Below are 25,967 nucleotides of genomic sequence, written 5' to 3'. Positions count from 1 at the left end.
ATCTCTTTCACATTTTATTATAAAGCTGAATACACAAATGATCACAAAGATTATTTAAGTTACAATTCTACTACAAATCTAAACAATCATAAAAGCTAAACGGATGGCAGTGATAGTATGAGACTTTTTCTATAGATTTTCTTACATAAATATTACATCTATGGGCAATGCCCAATATTTTCGGTACTAATTAATTTTATTTCGTATTAAAAATACAAGCTGTCAATTCACCCGTTTTTCATTGGTATCGTTGATCTGCAACGTAATCGTAAACGATTTTCAAGATCCATCACTCTGTTCGTTAAGTGTTGCATCTTCCTTGTCTCTAACTCGTATTTTCTTAATTTGTTTCTCATTTCGTATATTTCCTGCTGCATAAGTTGCTGCAAAAAATTAACAACTTTTCGTTAGGATACGTACAACTATATTTCATTAGGTACCAATAAATAAGTATATTTATATACCAACCACGTTTTCGACAGCTCTTTTCATTTCATTAATAGTTTCAACAACCGATGCAACCTTGGCGCTCATATCTGTCGAGTCGGTATCTTTCTTCTTCCCTTTTGCCAATTGCTAAAAGTATAAAGTACATAACACCTATTCGCTCTGCAGCATTACATAATGTTACGATAATTTATTCGATTTGTTATTTGAGTTTATAAATTCGTAAAAATAATTTGTTTATAACGCCCTTAAAAAAATATGAAATTACAACGTAAACTGGTTATTAAAAATATGCTAAGAATAGAACGGAAAACAGGTGGAAGACTGAGAATTGTCGAAACTTATATCGAAATATTGGAAAATTAGAATGAGTTGAATTCCCTATGCAATCCCACCAAAACTGGACTAAAACTGTTCTTCGAGAATGTGCATAATCCTCCATAAATCCGCAAGGATAGGGGGTATGGAGGTCCAGAATAAAAAGGAAATCCCACAGTGTGCAGCATCCGCATTTCTATCGTCCTGCGGAGCTGCGTATTTCTCTTTTACAAGTCAAATAACACACGGCGAGCCATTGTCCGGCATACCTTTTCGAGCTTGTTGAGCCTTTTCAGGATAATCTCGTAGTCCTGATCGAGGTCACCGTCAGCCACCTCGTTCTCCGTATCTGCGAACAGAGTTCCTTGATACTGTCGTTCGGCCATGGAACGTGTCCGTTTTCCATTGCAATTTACGCAAATGCGCGAACGATTTATGGACTAAGATCCACGACTACCGGCGATATCGATAGTGTGCTTGTGAATTGAAACACCGAACAGCGATATCTATTAACGCACGTGTTGGATGCGTTCAACTGTACGAACCTTGTGGAAAGGTCGACGGACGCCTCGTGGTCGTCAGGACTTCGTGGAAGTCGTGCTCCAAGTCTCGAGCCTCGAACGCCGTGTCTTCCGTGTCTGAAAAGAAACGCACGCGTGATCGAATTGGTAGCGATCCGATCCGAGAGCAGGCGTTCAAGCTTGGAACAAGGATCGCTGTTTCCGGTCTCAGCGCGACTCTTGCGAAACATTGACGCGGAGAGTGCGATGTATGATTTCAATTCGAAGTAATGTACCGCGTTTCGTTCGACGCTGTTACGCACTGCCCATTAATATTTACGACGCTCGTTGCACGTCCATTTCCTTTGCCCGGTTCTGATTTTGAAAGTGAACGTAACGCGAAGTTATCGCGAAGGAAGGAAACACACTCGCAGATATCAAAGTGACAAACTTTTTACACCTTCCCCAAGGTAAATGAAATATAAATATACATGTTTCGCGCGAGACTCGTTTCAAACGCGACGATACGTGTCACAGATCCGACAAAAATAACGTGGACACACCGACTCGTCTAAAAAGTTGAAAAAACAGAGATCGGCCAAGAAGAACTGGAAGTCATTCAAAAACTTGTTGCTCACTGGCGTTACATCGTGCGCGGCATTTAAATTGCCTGAAAAGCGTGTTCACGCTTACAAACACCGTCTACAGACAACCTGCGTACATTGCAGCTGATAGACTTTGCCCGTGGACATTCTCTTTCTGATTCATTCCGGTAATGAAAATGATGAAAATAGAGTATGTGCGAGCAGCTTGCATGCAAAGTCCCGCACATGTCCGCAGAGTGGCAACATCTGTTATGCCTTCGGTGCCTTCAGTCACTGTCTCGAAGTCCCCAAAAAGAGTTGTCTGTCGGCGACACCTGGATATTTTTCCAACGTTACTCACCGTTCTTTCGACAGGACTGGCCGTCTTTCTGGAGCTGGAAACCTGGCCTGCAGTGGCACTCGTAGGCCCCGGGTAGGTTTCTGCAGAGCTGATCGCAGGGCTTCTCTGTCACGCACTCGTCGACGTCTGTAACGTTGGTGGACAAGTTATGCTAATTCGTGGAAAAATTAATTGCATAAAACGGTGACAGCTGCACGACACCGGCTGATCCATCGCCGGGGACCTTCGATTTCCGGTCAAGCGTATTGCGCAAATCCACCGCGACGCGGGCATGTAACGACGCCTTTCGTTCGCCGGGTGAGTTTCTTGAAATGTGCCCGAGGATTTTAATGAATAAATTACCGGGAATTTAAATTGCTCGTTAACGTTACGAATGATCAGGGGGGGTAACCAGGGGAAGGTGGAAGAGGCGGGCTGGCACCATTTAAAGTAACTTGTCCATTGATTAACATAAGAAAATGATTCGGGTGTAGAGGAAATTGAAAGACGTGATTATTCAACGTCTAAAATCCGCGCAAACATTTTTCGCTTTGCTCGTACGAATATCAAGTTTCTTTCACGCTCTGCGATTCAAGTTTGATAACGCATTATAAGGAACAGAAGAAAGCAATTCTATCCAAAAGTTTAGAATTTTACCGAATTGTTCTTTAAAATAGCGTTCATGGTATGACGATACCTATTAGATGGTTCTGATACAACGTTGAGTAGCTCGTTAGCTACATGTCGTATATAATTTATTAATAGTGCCGCGGTGATACCGCAGATCGATCCATCATGTGCCATATACGGAACGGCGAGAACAGTAAAAAGTAGATGACTCGGAACTTTCAGATAGCAAGAAACTTACTAAATAAACGTCAAGTAAGTAATTGAGGACTGAACGTTTACAAACTGTCTCAGCGAAATGGAAAGTCTCTTTCCAACATACCTTGTACACACGCGAGGTAATTTTATAGCGAAAGTATACAAATCTCGATGTTATACTCACTTATACTAGAACAATACGGTTTTATTCTCAGCTGCGAAAGCGTATGGGAGCGTAAATATGTAAAAAGTTGACATAAGTATCTGTACTAGACAGTTTATCCAAGGGGAGCAGCGCACCGTAAGAATCCAGACCATGAAAGACTCAAGGATATCTTCTTGGGGAGTGTCGAAACCTTTCATAAAGGATTTTTCTATCGAATCGACAGCGGTGCGCCAACAGTGCTCACCTCGCCCCGGTAATTAGAGCGTCCGCATAGCTTAATAAAACCGCTCGTAAATCTATCGAGCGTAGATCGAACAACTGGACACCACAATACGTCACCCAGCCTAGTATTCGCGCAACGCTATCGGGGTACGCGTATCGGTCTACGTCAATTTAATTGCACCTAACGATCTCGGGTACGAGGACGTGCTCTTAGCCTGGATATCGATCGCGGATGCTTTACGATTTAACGGCGCTCGTTGTTCGCGTTGTTAGCCCCGCGGTCGTTCGTTTACTTCACCGGGTACCCGGGAGCTCGACGAGACGACGAGCAACCATCATAATTTGCAACCGCGAAGAGAACCGAGGCGTGTGCGCAAGTTTTCCATTTCTCAGCAAATAGAGATGGATCGCTCTTTCAGTCAGTGTATCTTACGATCGAAAAGTGCCTAAAGTTTCTCACTTGAACGAACTGCGCTTGAGATATTGTCAAAATCATTTTTTTCCTGGGTTGGTACATCTGTCAGTTGTTCACATGTCACTTTTAAGCGTAATATGGCAGATAGTTTGTACGTAATAGCTTTCTGAACAAGTCATTATTTGGTGTACTTTGGGAATTTCGCTGTGTCGAATTTAGTTGAGCAAAGACACCCACTCGTCGATGGGTGGTCGTCCACCCACCTCTGTGACTGACGAAAACATTGAAGAAGTTCAGAAAATTACGCTCGAAGATCGTTGTGTGAACATCAGATGTTCAAACTTGAATTTCTCCTATCTTTGCCATTTCTTGAGTACAGTAGATTTCATGCTCGTGTAATAAATAAACAAATTCACTTTTCAGTTTACTTTTGAACATCTTTGAAACATTGTTGATCCGACAGCGAGAGATTGAAGTTTAGGACATGAATACGGAGTGAAATCGGCGATAGACACAGGAAGGGTGTTACACACGTGGCGTTGAACAGCCATTTGAAATTATAATTTAGTGTCGGTTTGCATTCGTGTTAGACATTACCTGTCTGGCACTGGCTGCCTGTAAATCCTTTGGGACACGTGCACCTGCCAGGGGAGGTACATACCCCTCCATTTAAGCACGGTGAAGGGCAGGCAACTGAAAGCCAATTAAATTAACGTACAGATTACGCGGCACACGATTATTTACCATTGATTAAACATTATTTTCTGCTTACTACAACAGAAAGTTTATTCACTTTGTTACTGGATCGAGAGTACATTGATAATTTTGTCAAACGGATGTTATCGATGGAACTTCGATCTTTCTAGCGGAGGAAAATTTGCGTATCGATTACTCACGTGTGTTACATCCAAAACCCAAATGAGTCGACTGTGTCCATCCGGGGCAGCACAAAAAAATCGAAGGCGAATCGGTCTTAATGTTGTATATATTAAGGCATCTAGAAGAAACAGAACTGCACAATGAAAAATATTACTGATCAATCTTCTCTACACTAAGTGAAACCGTGAACTTAGATAAATACGTAAATCCTTTCTATCAATTTGGTATCGTAACTTAAAAAACAGCTTCGGACAAGAGTCTCCTCTTACAAACACCTCGTGTTACCTAATTTGCCCGCTTCTATGATGATGAGCGACAGAATTTGGAACAGACCTGGTACAAACTCGTCCCCTGAAACATAAATAGAAAACAATCATATAATAAAGTACGAACAATGTATAGTAAATGTTTGGTTCGATTAAAACATTTCTTCGACACTTTTGCATCGAAGAAGAAACGATAATTCATAAAACATTTATCGTTGGACAATCGTCTCTTCCACGATACACATCGAGAACGCGGATATCCTAGGCTTTACATTTGTTATTGAGATTTATGCCGTCTCCCCGCGTCCATTGTCACGGCGTTGACAAGATGAAATTAAATTAATGAATCGATTGTTTTGATAGCGATCGCAGGCCCGATCCGATGGCGGTGTACGCCGTAATTTGCATCCCGACGAATCGATATGGAAATGGAAATCGTTAAGTACGAAGGGGACAATTTGGACGAGCACGTTCGAGCGGCGATTCGATAAATGCTCGTGTAACAAGCTTCGAAGGCGAACATTTAGCCGCGCCGTAAATAGGGAGGCTGGACGATTGCCGTCGAGGATTATTCAATAGCTTCCGTTGTAACTGATCCCCTTTGACAACTTTTATTACTCGCATCGTAATTCGATCGATTTTATTGTAATTGAATCGACCGTGCCGGTCGCTCAATACGCATCCCGGATTTCGTTTGAAGAGATCTCGAAGGAAATGCAACGGACGTTCTTTCTCAAGTAAATTTTCTCTTTTTATCGTAACCGAATTTGAATGTACAGGGGGTGTCTTATTGGCTCTCGAACAGCCTTTGCGAAGGTGTTTCATAGCTTCCTTCTTCTTTTCTTTTTTTTTTCTTTTTATTAAATCTCTCTTTGCGTATGAAAATTTGCATTGCACGCGTATCGATGGTGGAGGAAAGTTAAGTTTCTATTTACATATCGACACGGATGCGAAGGATAACATTACGGGCGACAGCTACGATCCTCGTCACTGAAATCGGTCCTTTCTCTCGGTACTCGAGGATCTCCCGTAGATGTTACATAAACGAGAGAAGACACGACGCCTCGGTTTACATAAACGAGCGCGGATCATCCATAATTGAGCACCGAGACTTTCCCGGAGTGTCATTTACATTCGAAAGCGTTGCAGCCGAAGCGGCTGCAATAACTTAGCCCGTGAAACGTTCTCGGTTTAAAGAGCGTTCTACGATTTTCATTTTCACCTTCGAGGATCGAAGGAAAACTCATTTCCAGCCGGTGGTATTCAATACTGCGTCACCTAGCGGTAATAAATCGCTCAAATGAAACAAGATATAAGGTTCCAGCTTATATAATCACGCAAGCATCGAACATAATTAAGCATTAAGACTTTCTAGGAACACCTCGAACTGCTCGCAAATCCTCTACCAACGTGGCGATAAAAAAACTTGGACACGAAGAATTCGATTATTTATTACCGCACGAATGCTGGGAATCGGTTTTAAGGATAGGTCGATTTCTCTGCTGCGTTACGCATTGCTACGTATTTGTGAAGAAAATAAGGAATATTTATTAAACGCCAGCAGTCTTCAAGCCTTTTGCCACGTCGAAGATACCTAATATCGACGCTACAACGTTGGATCACTAGAAGAATCGGATATTCTGACCACTTACGATCTTCAGCGACGAAATCCTCGCTTCCTTCCGATGGTCCCGAGTTTGGAGCAGGAATTGCACAAACGAGGGAGGACACGCCGATTTAGCACGCACGGACGCGCAACGATCGCTTATAATTGGGCGACCAGAAGCGAAACCACTTCGTCATCGTCGGCCCGCGAGAAAATTGCATCTCGTCGTGTCGCTGTCATGTTCGTTGAACCGCGACACGACGTTCACTGTCGCAATACCGACCACGTGCTTCGCATCGCGAGATGTCGGCTTTTTTTGCCCCAGCTCGCGCCATTTTGCCCGTCCCAGCGGCATGCACAGGGCGAAAGGAAGCCGTTCGAACAAAGGAGTCGCTTCACTAATATTTTAACGGCGAAAGAGACGTTCTTTAATTTGTAAAATTTGTTTTTATTACTTGCCAGTCGATTATCTGCGGCTGGAAGGGAAGTTAGCAGTGCAATTTCCGTCGTAACTGTATGCATCGTTCGAGAATCGACGTTTCTTTCTGAGAACGAGGCGAACGTCACTGCAAGTAGAAGAAATAGAATCTCTACATGGTCTTCGATATTACGGATATCCTCGAACGCCCACGTGAATGATACTCCGTCTGACATTAGATGACGCGATAAATTCTCGAGCAACGTTTGATGATCGCGGTATACAGGCGATCGTAATTCGCAAAAATGATTCTTTTCACTGTCGCGACGCGCACGCATCAAATGGTTCCCAGAGCGTATTCCGTGCACGAAAAAATGCTAGGAAACACGTTGCAACAGAGGTTCAGATACGGTTCGAAGGATATTCGCGTGGGAATACTGGTTCGGGTGCTTTCGTGGCCATACTGAACGTTGCGCGCTGATAACGTCCAACATGCTCGGCCCGCGACATTGAACGAGAGAAACGAAGAGGCTGGACGCGCGTTCGCGACGATTTCTACAAATAACACGTAGTAATTGTACGATTTACGAATTACATTGATCGCCTCGCAATAGAACGACGACCGGTGCTATCTGCTACGAATCTGGTCGCCATTCGTTCAACAAGCACTTATCCGCCATTCCCTCGTTCAATCGTCCTTTCATAATTTCGCCAAGCCTTTGATATATCCAGATCATGCTGGTTGATATATTATGGATACCTTTGAGCGCCCACGCAATGTTATTTTCAGGCTGATTTTTCCTGGAACTAAAACGAATTTATTTCCTTGTACCATTTTTAGCGACCGTGGTATAAATATCGGTTTCTCTTGTTTAAGTAACGTCTGGTGCCTCTATTATATTTCAACGGGATATTAAAATAGTCAAAAATAAAATCGCGCGGTGCAACGGCGAGTATATCGAAGTAAACGCGAATATTGAAGCCATTCATCAGCGTTTCGCTGCTCCATCGCGCAGACCTTCGTCCAGGCCATCGTGAACGAGTCGGCTCTAACGCGTTCTACGAACTTTCTCCGCCGCGGAAGAACCGGCCTGGGAATAAACGAAAAATGCGAGATACACGAAGAAGCCGCGTACAATAAAAATTAACGTCGATTAGCGTTGATGTGGAGCGCGCGAAGGCGCCTCGTCGTCGCGTGATACCCGCTGCCCGACCACCCCGGGGGGTGATAAATTGTCAATGAGTTACCGCATCGATCGCTCGCGTGTCCGCGACTTTCTTACCAACCACACTTCCGAAACCTTAACGGTGATCTCGCATGTTTTCTATTTCTAAACGCGGTGCAAGCGAACGCACCAGCAACGTCGAATATATATGTATCGTGGCTGTTCGTTATTACCCTTTATTACCCCAGTGGCTATCTGTTGCTCTCGCTCGTGATTTTCAACCCGATAGGTGAACGACGTTCCGCGAAATCGAACTTTCTCTGGGTCACTTGTACGTGACACGAAACGAAGGTAAAGGTGCGGAGACTTTTAAACGGGAGCACTGTTTCTTCTCTCTCTCTCTCATAAACGTCACTGTGCACTGAACCAGAAAAAGTTACTTAATTTAAGTAGAAATGTAGGTAATTAATTATTTAAATTGTATCTCGTATCCTTGATCGATTTCTAACGAAATCATAAATCTGACTTTCACTACCCGTAAGGATCACGCGCAATCATAGGTACACGGGGCAAATTTTCAGCCGGAGAAGCTATTCGTTGTCGCGGCACACAGGTAAACCCTTCGTCGCGCGATGTCGCGATCGTAACAACACGTTTTCTACGCTCGTTACGACGTCGCCTCTAGTAATAAACACCGGCTCTTTATTGTCCGATACCGTGTGAACCTTACTACGCCGCCCATCTTCTGTTCTCGCTGCGGTAGCGCGCGAGAAAGAGGGTTGTTCGTTTGATTTCGAATTTTCAATCAGTGTAACTGACGCGACTCGCTGCCAATTTTATTCTTCTTCTTATTGTCTTATATATACAAGTGAACTAATCCCAGTGAAATGTGAAAAGAAAAATGTTTTGTGTCTGTGAGTGAAAAATGTCTCAAGATTGATCGTTGAATGGAATAATAGAGTCGTTCGAAACTTCTCTACGACCAATGAGTCCGTAATTAAATCCAATAAAATGGTCATTACATCGACTACGAAAGGAAATGAAAAGGTCAGCCGTGCGAGTGTGCGCGAGCCACAAAACATGAAATCCGACGAGAGACGTCCTCGAGACGTTCGCACGGAAGAAGAAAGAAATGGCCGCGTGAAGTAGAGTGGCACTCGTGTGCGCGATCGGCACAATTCGCCGGTTCGAAAGTTTCCCAAACACAGCGTGGACGGTCATTGGCTACCGTTCCGAGGGCTTGATCAATGGTTGATCGAGTACAGCCTTGAGGCCCGCGACACCTCATTTTTCGTTGCCGCTCGAAAACACCGTTCACGCTCTCTAATGAAGCCCCCGTCGTCGCGGCGTCATTTAATCAGAAGGAAATCCGCTCTCGAAAGTCTTCTCCGCTGCTGGAGAAGGATTGTCATTAACGCGGCTTAATGAATAACCCTGCGATTACACCCCTTCCCTAGGTGTATAAACTTCGGTTTGGCGAACGATCACGTATTTCAACGCGAAATAAACGAAAAAGGAGTCGAAGTTAGTTTTAATCCAGGTGGATTTATGGACCATCCAGCATGGGTGTACATTCAGATTAGATAGATAAATAACGAGCTCGACACGTTCCAGCGATGTTGACTTAATAGCGGACACTTTGAGCCCGGTTGATTTATAAAAGGCAATTTTATCGGCGATTTATTTCACGCGAACGGCCGATTTCCCAGAAATCGAGACCCGGGTGGTTAGTAGCGGACGGTGTGCAATAATTCTGCCCGTTTCGCTCGCCGTCATCCCTTCTCCGCCATGATGGAACGAGCGTGGAACGCCTGGCGCCAAAAACGGTGGAATAAACCGACGCGGAACGAACGACCGCGTTGTGTCCGCGGATGCAAACGCGTTGTAATTCCACGGTATCGATTAATAATCGCGCGAGAAATGAATCGCGGCGTACGGACGCCATGGAGATACGTGGTCGCTGTTTGAAGAGGCTTGGTTGCCGTACAGCGAGTAATATTACGACGATCCGGTCTGACGATTTGTGGTTTCGGACGATCATTCACGCGTATATGCACGCGGCTTCTTGAATTAAGTTCTGACCGATTCATGAATAAGTAAATTGCAATTATCCGCTTGTTCTTCGTGGTTGCTGACTTACTATTCGAAAGTGTTAGAATAATTTACACCACGGTTATAAAGGAAGACGTTTATTGTTACCGAGTTTGTATGGAAATATTGATATTTTTTCATCGCCAGAAGAATTTATAAAACCCAAAAATATACGATAACTTATGGGGCCGGTTGGACGTCCCATTCTTAACCATTCAAAATTCGCTTGTTACTAAAATATTGTCTTTTAACGCTCGTGTAAACACCCGCCGTAACGTTCTCCTATTTGTATCCCGTGTACCAGCGAGAGTGTAGCGCTGTCGAGGAACGTCAACAGAAAATAATTTCCATCGGACGCGCACATGTGGCCAAAATATTCTTAACGGCCTCTTCTTCTCGTCGTCTTCGCGGCACACCCGACCGCAGCGGCGACGATATTCTTTTTCTTCTTCTTTTTTTTTCCTTTCCCTACCCCGTTAACGATACCCACGCCGCCCTGATGCATAGCGATGGTTTATCATAAACGCGAAGAAGTTATTTTGGAGCCTGACAAATGGGTTCACTGTTCCACGTGAAACCACGTCCCGCCACCCCTCCGTACGTCGAATACTTTTCAGCGAGCACGTCGTTGGCGACCGGTTCCTCTTCGACGCCTCGCGAAGAAAAGAAGAGCAGCCTTTTTATCGGACGCGCCGAGTTTCGAGGATATCGAGGGCGGCTGGCTCGTTAGCGACGCGGTTTTGCCAGCCGCTTCCTTTTCCACCGCCATCCGCCACCGACGGCCTAAACAATCCGACAGCCGGATTCGAGCGTTGTATACGTTAACGAGAGTTCGCGAATCGTCGATGTTTGAGCCTCGTCCAAACAATCCCGGTTGATTCACCCGCGATCGTTTCGGGAACCGCTTTCTCGGAACTGTTTATGAAAAATAAAAAGAGGAGACGGGGGGAAATCCACGATCTTTCACCGGCTGGAATTAATACCGCGAACGATCGCGAACATGCACTGTGACTGGAATTTTGCGTTTCGATTTCTGTGGTAGTTTTCTTATGTAACGAGCTCGCGAAGTGAAATGAATGACTACCGAAAGCAAAGGTGCGAGGCGAGCAAAAGTGGGAGGGAATTTATGAACCAGCGGAAGATTGATTATATAATTGGTTAAGTTTAGACGAATGTTGTTTATTTTTTGTTATTGGGAACGTATTCTGTTTCAGTACGGTTATATAAAGTTTAGCAATAAAACTTTAAATTGACGAGGAATGGTGGAACACGTAGGTTTGCGGACTGCGTTTAGAATTTGCGCTTACGTATCGAGTATTTTTCGTATTAAAATTCCTGTAAGTATTATACGCGACCTTCTGGTATCCATAACTTTGGAGCTCGTAGACTTTTTCAAGGTTCGAAATTTTACGGCATCATTTTTCCTGAATTGAAGCATTCGCGGAACAAATATGAGTCGTATCGTGCATTTAAATTGGAGCTAGATCGCATTTATATAGATAGACTGAAATATGTAAAAATAGAAAGCAGAGTAGAGCAATAAATTGTAGCATAATTTATAGCAAGAAGAGATGTCCTCGAATCGAGTGTCAAATTTTAGAAAACCAACGAGAACAATTGAGGCCACCTTCAACTGAATTTCAGTAAATTATGAAATAATCTTCTTCTTGAATTTTCAGTGTAGATACACGCAATAACTCTGAGAGATCCTGCTTTCGGCTATTTAATACCAAACCGACAGGCCTGCCATTTCACGCCATAACGCGATCCATAACTTCCACGAAATTTGCTCTACCTACTACCTAGTCGATCGTAAATTATACACCTGGTAATGTGTTAAATTTCTCACGAAATCCCAAACTGCGGTAGCGTTTTCCCCAGTCCTCTGGTCGAGTTACGCTTTCCATAAATTAGCAGTGACTTCGATCGTATCGAGGTTGCCTTATGTCTAACAAAACGAACGTAACTCCAGAACCGCGATGTAGCATTACCCTAATCGCGGAGTCGTCTGTTACCGTTTGCTATTGATCAGTTTCCAACGAGGCGTACGCAATGTTTGCGCCGGAAGCCGCAGGCCGGCTGGATCCGCGCAGCTTCCAAATTACAAAATCACCTGATGACGGGTTACCGGCTCCTGCAGAAGTAATTACGCGCCTACGCGGGACCAATAAGCGCGTCGCTACCGCTCATTATTTTCTGCGGTGCATCTCCGCCGTTTCGCGTCTCTTCCCTTTTACTTTTGCTGCAACACCTTCCTACGACGCTCGATCCTCGATAGAAATGTCGAAAGTATTCTTTTGTACTTCTTTCGAATTATTTTTCAACTACAGTTGCAAATGATAAACGAGGTAATTGAAATTAAATTCAATCGATGACTTTGGAATTCCGATATATCGATTGAAAATTGAAGTTCCGCTTTAATGTTTTCATAGAGCTACGTTGGACTAGTTCAGGTTTAATTTATAGGAATAATCTGTAGAAACACTTTCCAAATGCATCGATTATGCAATTAACACACGGTAGGTCTGATTGCTCGCTAGTGAAATCTGTCCGTACATCAGGCGATGTAACATTTCCATGGGTCATGAATTATCGTCTTACGTTTTCGAGGTATGGCGATCGCGTACCGCTTGAACCGTCATGCACATAGCACGTAGAATACGCGCAATCTTATTTCGTGATATACGACTTTTGCAACGCAACAAATTTTTCACCACCATTCAACCGTTATCGGATGAAATCTAAATGTCTCTATCGTTCACTGGAAGCTTACATTGCGATATTTGCTTTCTATTTATTAGCTACCATTTCGTTCTGGCGATATTTCATGGAATTGGAGCAAATCGTTCGATGTAACGAAATGCGTTCACTCCCGTGGAATTTTACTAGCGATCACATTCGACAGGGTCATCTAATCTCGCTTGATATTTTTCTCGAAACGATCGAACCTTTCCCAAAAAAAAACTGGAACACACGATTGGAATGGAAAACGATCGGAAAGACCGCATCGAACAGAAATGGTACGATTCAAACGATCCTCCCTTATCCATCCAGTAACGAGTGTCTGTCTAAAAATTGGATAACGTCGGATCGAAAGGATTCATCTGGAGAAACATTCCTCTTCCTTGAACCGCAATTGAAAGGGGTGCCGTGGCAGCATCGGGGCGCAATCAATTTCCGCGGACGCAGGGAGCGCAGATCGTCAGGCGCGCCGCGGAATTATCATTTAATGGAGCCCGGCAATAACGCGCGGCCCGTACGGAAAGGAAAGAAAAGGAATCGCCATGAATTATTCAGGCAATCGCAGGAACGCGAGGCAATAGCGGCGGTATCGCGGCGATCGATACCGCATCGTTCGAACACTCGGCAACGATAAGTCCATTTACGCCGGCCATAAACCGACCCGGGGAATTTTCAAGAAGATCGCCAGAGAGAGGCGACCTTACGGGGCCACGAATTCTTGCCACGCCACTGCGTTGTCCAGGCCACTCTTTTCTCCCCTTTCGTTTCGTTGCTTGTTTTTCTTCTTCTTTTTCCTCCCTTTTCTTTTCTTTTTTTCTCTCTCTTCTTCTTTTTCTTTCACTCGGAACACCATTTACGGTCGAATATGACCGAGGCATCCGGTTCGACCACCCGAGGGGCCAAGGAACACCTTCGCCTCTACCTGCCGCTCGCGCCTTCCTCCGCCCACTACTTCTGCTTACGGCTCTGACCTCTTCACCCTTGCTCAGAACGGGCGAAAAAAAGGCCGCCGCTAAATAGATTTAAGCGGCCCGACCGACCATCGCTCTTCCCGATCGGCTTCGCATTCTTTGGCTCCCTGCATGGGCCGCTGGGCCCCGGCTCGAGATCTTACTCGGGCCAGTTTTTGTTGGCCATGTTATGGATGGGTTTCGTGCTTTTTGGAAAGACATACGACGCTGGGAGTGTATTAAAGAGGAGTAAGATGTAAGTTCTGAATAAAACCGTGCTTGCGATATATTTTGCTCCGCGTGTGATTTCCGAGACACGATGAATGGGCCTGCGAGTAACAAGTATAATGGTATCTGTTCAACGAGGCAAGATGCAGCGTTGGCGCAAGACCTCTTTTAGAATAACGCAGGTGTCCATCGCGAATTTCAGTACGTTGGACGCTAAGGGGTTTGTAACTGAGCCCTTAATTTTATGGAAAGTTACGTTTTAGTAGCTGAATTATTGGATACTGTGTTCTATTGTAGTGTGTTGTTTCATTGACTTTATGCTGTGCAATATTAGCGTAAATAGCAGGTATAATAGTTTGGGTTAAGTTTGTAGTTTATCTGTAGAATTTAGTTCATATGGTGTAAATGGAGTTTCAGAATGCATTGTTATATTACAATAGAAATACTACTGGGTCACTGGTGCTACATTTATGCGAGTAATGCTTATCGCGTGCGAGAATGTGATTCGTTTTTAGGTACACGTTTGCATCCTTTACCGTGTAATCACTGCAAGAACTTTCCAGTTATATTAGTACATTATAAATTGTACTGAACACCATTCAGCAGACAATCCTATTTGAGAATAATTAATTTACAAAGATTGAACTGGTCGGTTCATTAGAATCGAGTATACTACCGATTTTGCGTCTATCGCTCGGTGAACAGCGATTCCTCTTCATTCACCTTTAATGCGTTTCACGCCGCCAATGTTGCGCGCATCGTTTCCTCCCTTGCGTGTTGGCTGTCGTTGATCTCCGATAGATCTTGTGATCACCAAAGAAATCGATGCGGAATGCCGGCACGTCCGCGAAATTGTACGTTCGCGATTGCCCTTTGATCGGCGAGCGTGCACCGTTCGTGGTGCAGCGTGCCTTCCACGGAGTCCACCAACCGGTGATTACAATTTTATCGTGTCAATTTTGAGACTCGTGGGCTCATTAAACTGCGATGGTGTTCAAGCATCTCATATTTCCAATATCGATAAATCATTCGAATATATTTGTCGTGATTTCATAAGTGCATGTTTGAAAGTAATAAAATCAATTTTTGATCGTTAGTATATGGGCAGCGTAAAACGGAGGTGTTCGTATTAATTTATCGATAATTTGCAGGATACGCAGGAGCGAAGAAATAATTGGTCACATTGGGAATTGCTACACTGTACGTGCAACATCAAAGTCTAGCCAGAATCCCTTGGTAGGCCGCGCGAGTTGAATGGCCGGCACTGTTATGTTTATCTTTGTGCAGTACACGCTAACAGAAACGAAAAGAAAGTAAAAGGAGGCCCCGACAGAACGTACGTGTAAAAGACGTGCTCTATTTGCGTCCGTGGAATGTCATTTCGCGTTCGTTGTTCCTTCTTTCTACTTGTTTTGCGGCGAGTCGCGACACGAAACCCTCCCTGGAGGCATTTAAGAGTCTTGCGATGTTCCATTAAGAGGAATGACTGAATCACTCGCGCAATCTTTTTTCCCCCTCTTTCCTTTTTTTTTTGTTTAAGTAAGACCAAGAGAGATACACTCGGTTATCCCTGGGGCGAACTCACGTGAAGTTGTGTAGCCGAAAGAACAAGATCGTTAAATGCTGATACCCTATTAGGTAGTTTGTTTCTGTTAAACGCACGCTGAGGAATTTCTCTGAATTTCGACGAAAGCCAGACTGTGCAGTCTTTACTGAAAGAATTTGTTCTCAATAAAAAATATTTATTCAAATAAGATTTACACGGAATTCTACCACGTGCATTCACCAAGGCGCGATACTGCTCGCAGCGCCCCTCGATACTTCAATAAAAGCGATACGCCATTGCTCCATTATCGCGGCAGCTGTGCCGCAGTGGCAATTACCACGCGGTGGTGAAATAAAAAATTCGTTGGCGAATAAAAAATGTACAACGATCGTACCGGCCAGCCGTGGCGAGGTATGACGAAATATTCGAGCGCGGAATCGATAGGGACAATGTACACTCCGTTCGCTTCCGACCTTGATTTCAATTCCCGCTGAAATGGGCCGCGCTAAAAGAAGACGTTGTTGCTCGCGGGCAGAATGCCACGCAGCCAGCCGAGACTTCCTCGAGATCGGACGGTCGTCGAATCGCTGGTGGAGCGGGTGTTTGACATTTCACCACCGACGCGGCGTACTGGCCACCCTCCAGTGGAATTCGTCCGCGGTGCAGGATGGAAAATACCTTGGGGACGTTTCATTTTTAAACCTCGGAGGACGGTCTTCACGCACGTACACGGTATTTTTACGAGACGAACGACAACCAGAGACCCGCCTGGTAATTGAACGTGAATTATGCGCGAAGCGTGACCACGTGCCGGTTGTTCCAGCCCGCACGTGTGACATAAAGCTCTCCTGGATCGAACTTGGCGATTCTAAATTTAAGGCCCCCTGCGTGCAGTTACATGTACGCGATTTACACGCGGAACTTATGCACGTGCATAGAAGAAGAGGAGGAGATACACTCCTGGGAGAAAGGAAACGAATAATTTAATGGCGAAAGAAGCAATCTTATAATCAGTAAGGGAATAATTAAAGTGGATCAAATGAATAAAAAGTTTAACTTTGTGGGATAGAACGAGAAGAGAACCTTCATCAGATTAACTTTTCATAAAAATCTATGATACATTAACTCTAACTCGAAAAATCCTCCAGTCGATAGAGTAATAAAAGAAAATCGTGAAATGCAACCTGCGATGGTACGTCAGATAGTATCGTTCTAGTACCTGCATCGTAAAATACGACTTGACACAGAGGAAAACATTAGCTGGCTTCGATATAAGGGCAGTAAACAGCGAAGAGCAGAGAGCGGCGAGGTATCGAGATGAGATCGGCACTAGTATCTGCTGTTTAACATAAGTCCCAACTAAAACTCCCGATCGAGAGATCACTCGGTCCAAAGCTGCTGTCTGGTGCGACGAGCTCAGCGTCGGAACTAAGCGGGATACAATCGCGTTGTAAATTCCGCCCGACCGTGTTTAGCAAACATTGAAACGTAACGATGAAAAACAGCGGATGAAGTGGACGCAATCGGATACTATCACCTCGTGAATCGGCTGCTCCGCTGCAATTTATTTCATCCACGGCACCGTAAAGCGGGCGAGGATAGCGAAATTCAATAGACAACGGAGTGCCATCGTCCCGCCGTTGTTTATCCTCGCTGATCGCAGATAGGAACTTAATGCCTGTTAAGGTGTTGGCTTTTTGATACACGTGTACGCGCAACATCTTCCACAAATACACTTAGACAATTGAACGTTCTGATTTGCATACCGAATCTGTCGCAGGATCAAAAGGATTGGCGTTGCGATCACATTTCTTTATATTTTATACTGTTATTATGATTGACAGTAGAAGAAGCTAAATTGCACGTCACAATTTCGCAAAGGTTCAAAGAGTGAATAATACACTTTGCATCCAAAGTTTCGTTTCATTCCTCGACACATTACACCGATCCAATAATTGGCAGCGATACCACTTATTTCCAGTTGGTTGGATTCTATTTCTTTTTTTTTTTGTTTCCTCGCGCTGATGGTGCATCGAGAAAGGAAGGCGAAAGCCTGGCTGGTTGGTCCCATTTGGCGATCTGCCGGGCGCATCTGTTAGCTGGACTAACCGGCTTTACTGTTCCGGAGCGTTTCGAATATTTGGTAATTAATGAGCTCTATTCTGAACGAGACCGTGGGCTGGCGCGTGCCAGAGAAACCGGAGCAGTGGTAAAAGTTAATGGAACGTCAGGCGGAAGATAAATTCGCGACACGACCGCGTCGCGGCCAGCTTTCTTTCCACGTGTTCTTCGTGCGAACGTGTTCCAGCGAAAGGATGTCTCGGGATAAAAATCGCTGGTCTGAGTTGAACTTTGTCGCGCGATGCTTCAATTATTTACGGATAAAGTTTGATCATATTTTGTTACCCCACGGGGGATGGTTCTCTGGCTATGTGTCACCGATAAATGGATTTCGCGAGGGAAATAGAAGTAGAAATTTTGTTGCTCGTAGTCGAAATGCTCGTGAAAGTTATGTATTAGCAATTTCAAGTGAGAAGAGAAAAGAGTTGCACCACTTCCCAATTACGTACAATTTAGTATTTGTCGAGTAACTCGTATGTTTATTATTATTATACATTTTCTATTGGGTTTACGTGTAATTTGGAACGTTTCAAGTGATTTAGCAATCCTTTTCCTTTATTACTCCTCTGGAACGTGAAACGTAACATCCGCCATTTTTGTCCGCACGCTCGAAGCAGGGACGAGGTGTAAATGTGCCCTAATACGCAAGGAATTCGGGATTAAGAATCAACGATACGATATTCCGAACAGCTGGCCGGATACGCTTGTTACGGTGGATAACCAGTCTGTTTGGCACTGTTCGTGTATTTGTTTGTTTAGCCGCGGTTCAATAACCATGTTAACCATTAATCTTTTCGCCAGGAAAGTATCCGCAGTGGGGTGTAACGATTATGAAAGCGTAAAAGGCAGTTTAACGTGACGAATGCTAACTGCCGGACATTAACACAGTGCTTTGATATCGGAGTACTCTTTTCCGTTTTAAACTCAACAAATTCTCGAAGCGATGTTTGCAGAACTGTAGACGTGATTATGTAGTGGGTAGTGCTTTTAACGTTTTATAATATCACGCGTGACTTGCATGATTATATATATGTATAACGCCTACAACTAATTTTGCCATTTTTAAATGTCACAGTATATCGAGAGATTCCTATCACCTTTAAAAACAATCCCTTTTGAACCGTGTTAGCCGCGTTTTTTTCCACTACGCTGTACGCCGCATCGGAAAATGGTAATTGCGTTGATGCAGAGGAACGTTCTCGATTTTAGCGACAAAACGAACGCGACTATGTCGTCTGGCAACGCGAGACGAACGTAACAGTTGCGTCTGTGTAGAATTTCCACGCGGCTCCGGCCATTTGTCAATCGATCAATCTGTACACGGCAACGCGAGATACGACGGATAATAGACAATGTAAACGGCTACGCACCAAGCGTTTCAAGATGTGACACGGCAGAATTATTATCTGGGGTACTTGGAACTGCTCGTATATTCATTATTCATACTCCTTCTTATCGACGTCCATCGATCACTCGTACAAAACGGCCAATGCAACCAGCGATAGTTTTATGAAGGATTAGCGGGGCCATTTGCGGGGGATGCCCCGACAGGCAACGTTTCTTTCGCCGTTTAAAGTGTTCCACGGACCAATCAATTATTCAACAGGACAATGCACTTCGGTTCCGAACGGACGATCAACTCGATACTGGGCTGTACGCGTTTTCTTCTTGATGAATCCTTTATCGGGGCAATGTTCGACTTTGACTTTCGATGCAACAATTGGTCATTTGCGTTGGCCATTCGGTAGAAGACATCTACCCATATTTCTCGAACGAACCAAACTTTTTGCAACATTACGATTCAGTAGATTCAGAAGCTTCAAATGATCCAATAAGAAATCCATCAAAACATTGCCACAAACTACACGTGGAAACCCGTGCAAGTTCATATCGACTCGCCTACACATCGATCCATCCGACCTCGAATTCCGCTCTTGCATTCCCGGCCAAGCTATCGTCGCGGTCGACTTCGATTTCGTCCGAATCGCGTCTTAACAGTCGTTATTGCCTGGCGTTAATAAGAAGTGTCTATCGACGACGTTCGATCGATCGTTTCCAGACGCTGTCTTCGAACGCTGGACCTCGTGGACAGATTTCGCGGAAATTCCTCGCAGCCATTTCTCGCCTGGACAACTCGAGAGAGTCTGCTAAGCGAACACGGTGGACAAAAGGGGAAGAATGGAGGAGAGCGAGGAACAGTAGACGCGCGTAAAATTATCGCACCCAGGCTAAATGGTAACGAGGAATCTCGGCTGCGCGCAGCTTCTTTCACGGTGCGTGCAAGGGGACCTTTGTTTCCCACGGACAAAGGTGGCAGCGTTCGCGTGGGACCGATGCGAGCCTGCGGGCCCTTCGCCTTGACGAGCAGTCATTGAAACGGCGCGAGATCGTCCACGACATTGGTGAATACTGTCGATGGACATTAGCGAAATAAAATAATGTGTGTTCAAAACACGTTTTAATTAATTTTAATGCAAACATTGCACTTTGCGAGAGTTTGAAGAATTTATCTGAAAATGTACTTTGAATTGAATGTTGATGCTTCAACTGGAAGATAAGAAGATTCAGAAGCGATGTTTAACTTAATTTTCGTTTTAAATATTGCTGGCTTATTCAAGAAGGATGCATTCTCGCATTACCGTTGTCTGGCTCTTTCAGATCATTTCCTTTAGTAATAATAGTGCGAGTTTTAGTGCTTCGTAGCTGTACTAGATATAACATATTGCAATTACACCGATCGCTGTTATAAATAGCATCGATCGATACGAGTAATTTTAATTTATGACTGAACTGTAGAATACATAGGAGATAGGTTTCTAAACTTCCATAAAGCCTGTGTCGTATCGTGTCAAGTCTTACGCCTTAAAAAAACATTTTGGTATATATTTTAGAACAGTTATGCCTTTTATTAGCGACATTAAAGTGCTCAGTATTTCAAGACCCATATTTTCAGCTCTTTATTAAAAGCCTGTACATTACAGAATATCGCCACTCGTTCGTTTAATAGGCTGCGAGAGGTGTAATTTTCTTTATTTCGTTCTTAAGGAAACTGTTTATAATTACACGTTCCTTAATATGGCTAATACCCATCAAACACTTTCAAGAACCTTCTACCCCATAATTGGTTCGAATATATCATTTCCTCAGAAGCAAACCGACGTCGTTACATCTTGCACCTCGAATATTCTACATTGTCGCCCCTTTCTTTTTTTTAATCTTGTTAATCAGTGTTTCCAAAAGATTATTCTCGCGTGTAATGAAACTTCGCGTATTCCATCATATCTGACACGTCGAATAAACCGCTTCATTATCGTGAAACTTTGCTTCTTACACTTTCAAGTTCGCACTTCGATCTTCGTCTGAAATCTGTAGGATGATCTTTTGCAAATGTTCTAAGGTCCATTTAAGTTTTAACTATCAGACATTCGACACGTGGAAAAGCAAGAAAATCCCGAGTGAAACGCATCGCAACGATCAACATTTATTCTTGTCGGTTCAATCGAGAAAAAGTTGCACCAATTCACGATAAACCAAGTCGTGCGCTAAACCACTTTCGCGTTGACCTGAAAAAGGACCATCGAGATCGGAATCGCATGTAAATTACGCGCTGTAACGCGCGTTCGCCCGTTAACCACCTTATAATTTACCAAAAAGTCGATTTCGTGCCGCTGACGTAACGCTAATGACGTTAATGACCGCGTAACCAACATCTGGGGCATCTTGCGCCATTATTTCGCGCGAAACGTAGACTCGATCCATTGTCGACGACGTCCATTATCATCTACGGTTGAGATGGGAACACGCAGATTTGCCGCGACAATCGGGAAACGGATGGAAAATATAGAATAACATTTCCATACTCGGTTTCCGATAAAGTCGAGTTCAAACGTTCGAACAACCGTACACTCGCAACACGTAAAATGTTGCACTGTTATCTCGCTCGCTTGCTTAATAATCGATCGAAACTCGTTCGTTACCGATTTTGACAGATATGCGCCGAGTTATGGAAGTGGAACAACAAGTACCGGTATCCTATACGACTAGCAAAACCGTCTGGAAGTGAGACGCTATGCGGCACCACGGACACATGACAGAACATTTTGATCGCGAATGCTTGGACTTCCTAATCGCCTTAAATTAGTCGAGCCTGTCGCGCATGCTAAACTACAGTGACCTTACCTGGGAAAAAAGCAAAGTAAATTATTTAACACGTTTCTCACCAACGTTTCGCGGCGCTTTTTTGCTCCCCGTGTCTCCTCTGACTTCGACGAGTTTTTCGGTGCCCCTCGACGATGGCGTGCAAAATTTACCGCGGATTGTTAAGTCGCGTTGCACTTTAAACCGGGCGTGGTTAAAGGTTAAGGCAATCAGCCGATACAAAGCCCGCGCCAAAGCGTCCAGCCTTATGCACGAGTAATCGCGCGATTTAATTGGCATTCCTCGATTTCGCTCGGAGCCTCGCGAAAGCGATGTCGAGGCGCGGAAACCTTTAAGGCAGAAGGGGAACCGCCGCCGTCGCGCACCAACAATCCCAATAATTGCACGTGACGGAGGAACGCGGTACGCGCGAAATAATTAATCGGCCGATTAATTATGCGACTCGACCGATAGAATAATAACTGATCAACCGCTTTTCACCGGAGACTTATAGATCGGATCCGAACGCGGCTCGACTCGTTCTTCGAGGACTTGGAACGGGGATGATGATGCGCTGCGCGTGTACCGCTATTGAAGCGCTACGAAGAATAATTATACTGACGGAGTAACTAGTCTCTATGTTCTTACGCAATGGATATTGTGCAAAGAAATTATGAGCCGTGATAAAAGACACTTCACGAAAGGTCGTGCCACTTAATTGCGTAAGATTAGATCGTGGAGAAAGTACGAGATATTGTTAATAACGCGATGTTGAGTGTTTTGTTGAGACGATGAGAAATGAGTGCAACGAGATAGATAATTGCTTGGGGTATACTGGTTAATATGGTGGAGGGAACATTGAATTCTGGCAGACGCGAATCGCCGTTCGTGCAGGTAGAATAATATCGAATCCACAGCTATTATCGATTTGGTATGCGTATTCCGTGTTGTCTGGTTGATACTATTATTTATTGGCAAGGTAAAGTGAGTTTTTATTGGCGCAGGTATTAACAATGCGGCATTGTTGGAGGCATTAAGTGGTAATTCTTAGACACGAACTTTTTATCGTGATATGTCAGCTTCTTACGAAAAGGCAGCTATAAACCCGGATGATTTCATAGCCTTTTCTTGCTGTCTAGCATGAAAAATATTTGCTACTCTCTCTCTCTCTCTCTCTCTTTCTGATATACTCTCCCGTATTCTGGTTAGAAGTTATGTAATTTCGAATAGGTTGGAATATTTGGATAATATCTCGAGATATTTATTTTTCAAAGGTCGCGTCATAATGCGACCTTTATATTTTCCACGGTACTAGCGCATAGCTCCTTGGACGTTGAATATTTTAGTTCGGTTCCGAGTATTTTATTCGCAGCGCGTGCCCGCCAAGTTATTTATTGGGCAGGAACTGCAGCAATATTTTCAGTAAGAAAATTAATGTTATCCCCGGACTCCCACTGTAAAGATAAGCGCAGTAAAAAATCGCCCACTCTCGCGCGTGCGTTCAAAACCGCGTAACCTTCAGCCGAAGAAATAATCTCCGCGGTGAATCATGGTGGACACGTTTAAGGTAGAAACTGTAGATAAAACACCTGGTATTGACTTTGTAGCTGATGTAACATCGTAAAAATAATCTCAGCTCCTTCTTACGAACGTTCGAGTCTTCTTCACGGTTACGAGGTAACAGTCCGCGCCATCCGCCATTCGTTCCCATGATGGAACATCTCGACGTGCACGGTCGATCTGTCGATGTTGCACTGATTTAAATTCTCATTCCCTTCGTTTATTCTACGAGTCCATCGAGACGAATACGTGGACCAGTCGAACAAATTATCCGTTCTACTGTATAACGCAATTTTCAATGCAATGTTGCGCAACGAGGAAAAGAATGCTTCGCAGGCGAAACAGTTTATTCACGGGCGAAGAAAAATCGAAACGAAAGCGAAGAACCGATCAGGAATCTGTGCCGCTAACAAGTTAACTGTAAAAATCGATGAGAGATTATCGACTGGGATCATAAATTATCGTTCCGCGGTGCAACTCCATGACGCGGCCGGGTTAGCCGCGCGCGTCGACTCATTTAAACGCGTGAGTTGCGCTTTGTCCGGCAGATCGTAAAGTTTTCCGCTCGAATTTAGCTTCGATTCTCCTCGACGGTGGACACCTACGATCGCGTGCTCGAGGGTGGCGGCGCGCCGCGGAGCGTTCGATTTTATGCAAAAAAGGTGGGTGAAACAGGCCTCGCGAAACAGGAAGTAGGTGGATCAACCGGGAAAATTGATCTCCTTCGATCGGTAGACGTTATGAGGGAATTTAACGCCCAGCTTACGTGTTGCCTCTCGTCCTCCGTTGTAACAATGCCCGCGCGTCGGGCATTTTATTGCGCAATTCGGTGAAATGTGCTTCCTGACCTGTTTGGTATTCGAAGCTGCTCGAAGCGCAGCTTTGCTTGCACGACGGCGACGCCGGTTTCGATTTGCATCTGTTCCCCGGGAGTTAATCTCGTTTCAGCGCGGAAGCAGAAGAAACCCGAGGAATGTCTCCATTTTACGGCGTTCCGACAACACTAAATCATGGATATGTACTCTGCTTGTCCGAGAACAAAGCGTTATTGCATTTTATCTGCGAGTTGACTCGATTTCCTCTTTAATTTATAGGTTACGCGGCTTCCTGACCTCTTTCACGCGGAACTTTACTTGACGTATCGGGTACATTGATTTCCTATCGAGGCAACGTTTTATTAAAAATTAATTTTAACTGGAGAAATTCATATCTATCGTTCCCGTTAATTGTTTTCATGAAACACCGTACGTAAGATAATTTTATTGGATGTATGCGTAATTCAAGCGTACATGTACTTATCGCGTTTAGAGGCATAATTATTTACGATATCCAAAATTAGTAAAGGCCAATTGCTTTTACATAATTAAATCGATGTAAGTTTCGCTGATCTAAATATGACAATCTATCCATAATACAATCACGTCAAAAGTATCGTATCGGAAGCAAAGACAGTTCAATATTTATGGAATTCTGTCATTTCTCATTTTTAATATTCTTTATCGTGCACGAACATGAGAAATGATCGTCAGACGTGTTATTAATATTTAAAGTGTATCGAGATTCTTTGACCCTATAAATCATTGGAACATCGTTATATCGTAACGAGAATAAAAGGTATCTAAAGATGAGCCGTTTATTATTAGCATCGATAGAGAGCTCGAATAATTGTTCGTAATAATTGAACCTCAATATCGCTTTCTTACGGCGACATTAAATAGCGAACTAATTAAAATCGACGATTAAACGTCTTCCTTGACTTAAGAAAACCTTCGATCTGATTTGAAATCCGTACAAAACCACGGACGTAACTCCCCACCATTGAAACAGTCCGCGGATCACGTATTCACCTTCAGAATTCCATCGAAATCTGCGAAACCATAAAATCCACGCAAGGGACACGAACAAAGTCTCTTAGGAGGCTCACTCACCCATGATGGTGCTTGGTATAAGTAGCCGGAGTGGTCGTGTGATACTGGTAGCCCTGCGTGACCGCTTCCCTCGGCTGGTGACGATGATTGTTGTGATAACCCGCGTAACCGATGGCCCTGGTCCCGGAGTACTCCGCGACCGCGACCGCGCTGAATTTCTCCGGTTTCGCGGCTCGTAGCTCGTGGACGCGTTGCTCCACGTGATGCCTGGACACGGGTGTTTGCTGCGGGGGAGCGATCGTCGTGCTGGGTCTATCGGCGAACGAATCGTCGCGGTGCCAGCCGTTCGCAGCGGGCTGCTGGAGGCCCCTTCCGTCACGATCGTGACGGGTACGAGCGAGTTGGTACCAGTCTGGCCAGACGAGCCTGTGGCTGTTGTACTCGCGACGATCACCGACTCCACGTTCGACGGTGGTGATCGCGATCGGTAGGACCAGTAACGAGCACGCCAGGAGGATTCTCGGTGCGAACGCCATCGTTTATTCCGGCGTTTGACGACGATTACTCTGACA

General features: G+C 44.4%; 1 protein-coding gene across 1 annotated transcript; it reads right to left on the bottom strand.

The window, feature by feature from the left end:
* Positions 1-3: 3 nt before the first annotated feature.
* Slow (epidermal growth factor-like protein slowdown) lies at positions 4-25,967 on the bottom strand. The gene is made up of 9 exons (XM_076892486.1): positions 25,456-25,967; positions 4,982-5,047; positions 4,714-4,814; positions 4,415-4,510; positions 2,211-2,336; positions 1,311-1,403; positions 1,035-1,114; positions 469-576; positions 4-383 (listed from the first exon to the last, which is right to left on the bottom strand). The coding sequence occupies exons 1-9, from the start codon at positions 25,929-25,931 to the stop codon at positions 228-230; spliced, it is 1,302 nt and encodes a 433-aa protein (XP_076748601.1). The 5' UTR covers positions 25,932-25,967; the 3' UTR covers positions 4-227.

Source organism: Xylocopa sonorina, chromosome 3 (genome assembly GCF_050948175.1).
Source record: "Xylocopa sonorina isolate GNS202 chromosome 3, iyXylSono1_principal, whole genome shotgun sequence".
NCBI classification, from domain to species: domain Eukaryota; kingdom Metazoa; phylum Arthropoda; class Insecta; order Hymenoptera; family Apidae; genus Xylocopa; species Xylocopa sonorina.
The sequence above is the reverse complement of the archived record's forward strand: the minus strand, read 5'-3'. Positions and strand labels throughout refer to the sequence as shown.